Source organism: Eurypyga helias, unplaced genomic scaffold, assembly GCF_000690775.1.
Source record: "Eurypyga helias isolate BGI_N326 unplaced genomic scaffold, ASM69077v1 scaffold17435, whole genome shotgun sequence".
NCBI lineage: Eukaryota > Metazoa > Chordata > Aves > Eurypygiformes > Eurypygidae > Eurypyga > Eurypyga helias.
This window is the reverse complement of record NW_010252225.1, coordinates 8,664-9,457: the sequence shown is the minus strand read 5'-3', so window position 1 is coordinate 9,457 and position 794 is coordinate 8,664. Positions and strand designations below refer to the sequence as shown.

At 59.4% G+C, this 794-nt stretch overlaps 1 protein-coding gene across 1 annotated transcript in view; it reads right to left on the bottom strand.

The window, feature by feature from the left end:
* Nucleotides 1–140, bottom strand: part of CCDC92 (coiled-coil domain containing 92) — a 2,568-nt gene extending 2,428 nt beyond the window's left edge. Inside the window, exon 1 of the mRNA XM_010152298.1 lies at nucleotides 11–140. Within this exon, the coding sequence (XP_010150600.1) occupies nucleotides 11–140 (130 nt within the window). The remainder of the gene's footprint in view (nucleotides 1–10) is intronic.
* Between the last annotated feature and the right edge of the window lie 654 nt (nucleotides 141–794).

Sequence of the window (794 nt, the reverse complement as noted above, 5' to 3'; positions counted from 1 at the left end):
GGCCGCCTACCTGTGCAGTGCTGCTGCAGGCGGCGGATCTCGGCGTGCAGGCCTTTCAGCGTGTTGGCGTGTTCTCGCTGCAGGAACAGCAGGTTCTTCTGGGCGCTCTGCAGCTGGTTCTCCAGGTTCGGAGCCGCCATCCTGGCACACAGGCACCCTGCCAGCAAGCAGACACGGAACTGTACCCGTGCTGCTGTGCATACACGGGGCCTCGCTCTGCACAATCCTCGCTCCCCACGATCCTCGCTCCACAGCCAGCGGGAATTCCCAAATTCTACTGTTAACGAACCGATACGCAATTGAGCAAATGCCACAGGAGGATTTGTGTTCTATGGCTATTGCCGTTGGCAGTTCATGGAAAGCCTTGCTGTATCCCGGGCAGAGGGCAGGAACTCGGTTGTTTGGAGTCGACGGCCAAAGGGATTAACTTCAGACAGACTAATCCCCTTACAAGATAAAAGCGGAGTTCTGAGAAACAGGCTAGTATGTCCCTGGGCTTGATGGGGGTTTTCCACTCACCCTGGGACACAGGAATTAGCAGCCTCCCTGGCACTGAAGGACCCTCAGAAGAGGGATGCAGGACAGAGAGCCTCACGCACAGCCCGGCCCCGGCAGCAGCCTCAGCCCAGACGTGCTCGCTGGGACCCGCTGCTGCGCCTTTCCTCAGTGCGGGATCCCACCCCTGCACAGACCCCACAGCCCTGGAGACTGGCATCCCCCATGACACGGAACAAGGCGACCAAGGCCAGCCAACGGCTTTTTTTGCGCAGGCGTTTGGCACACACAGAACCACG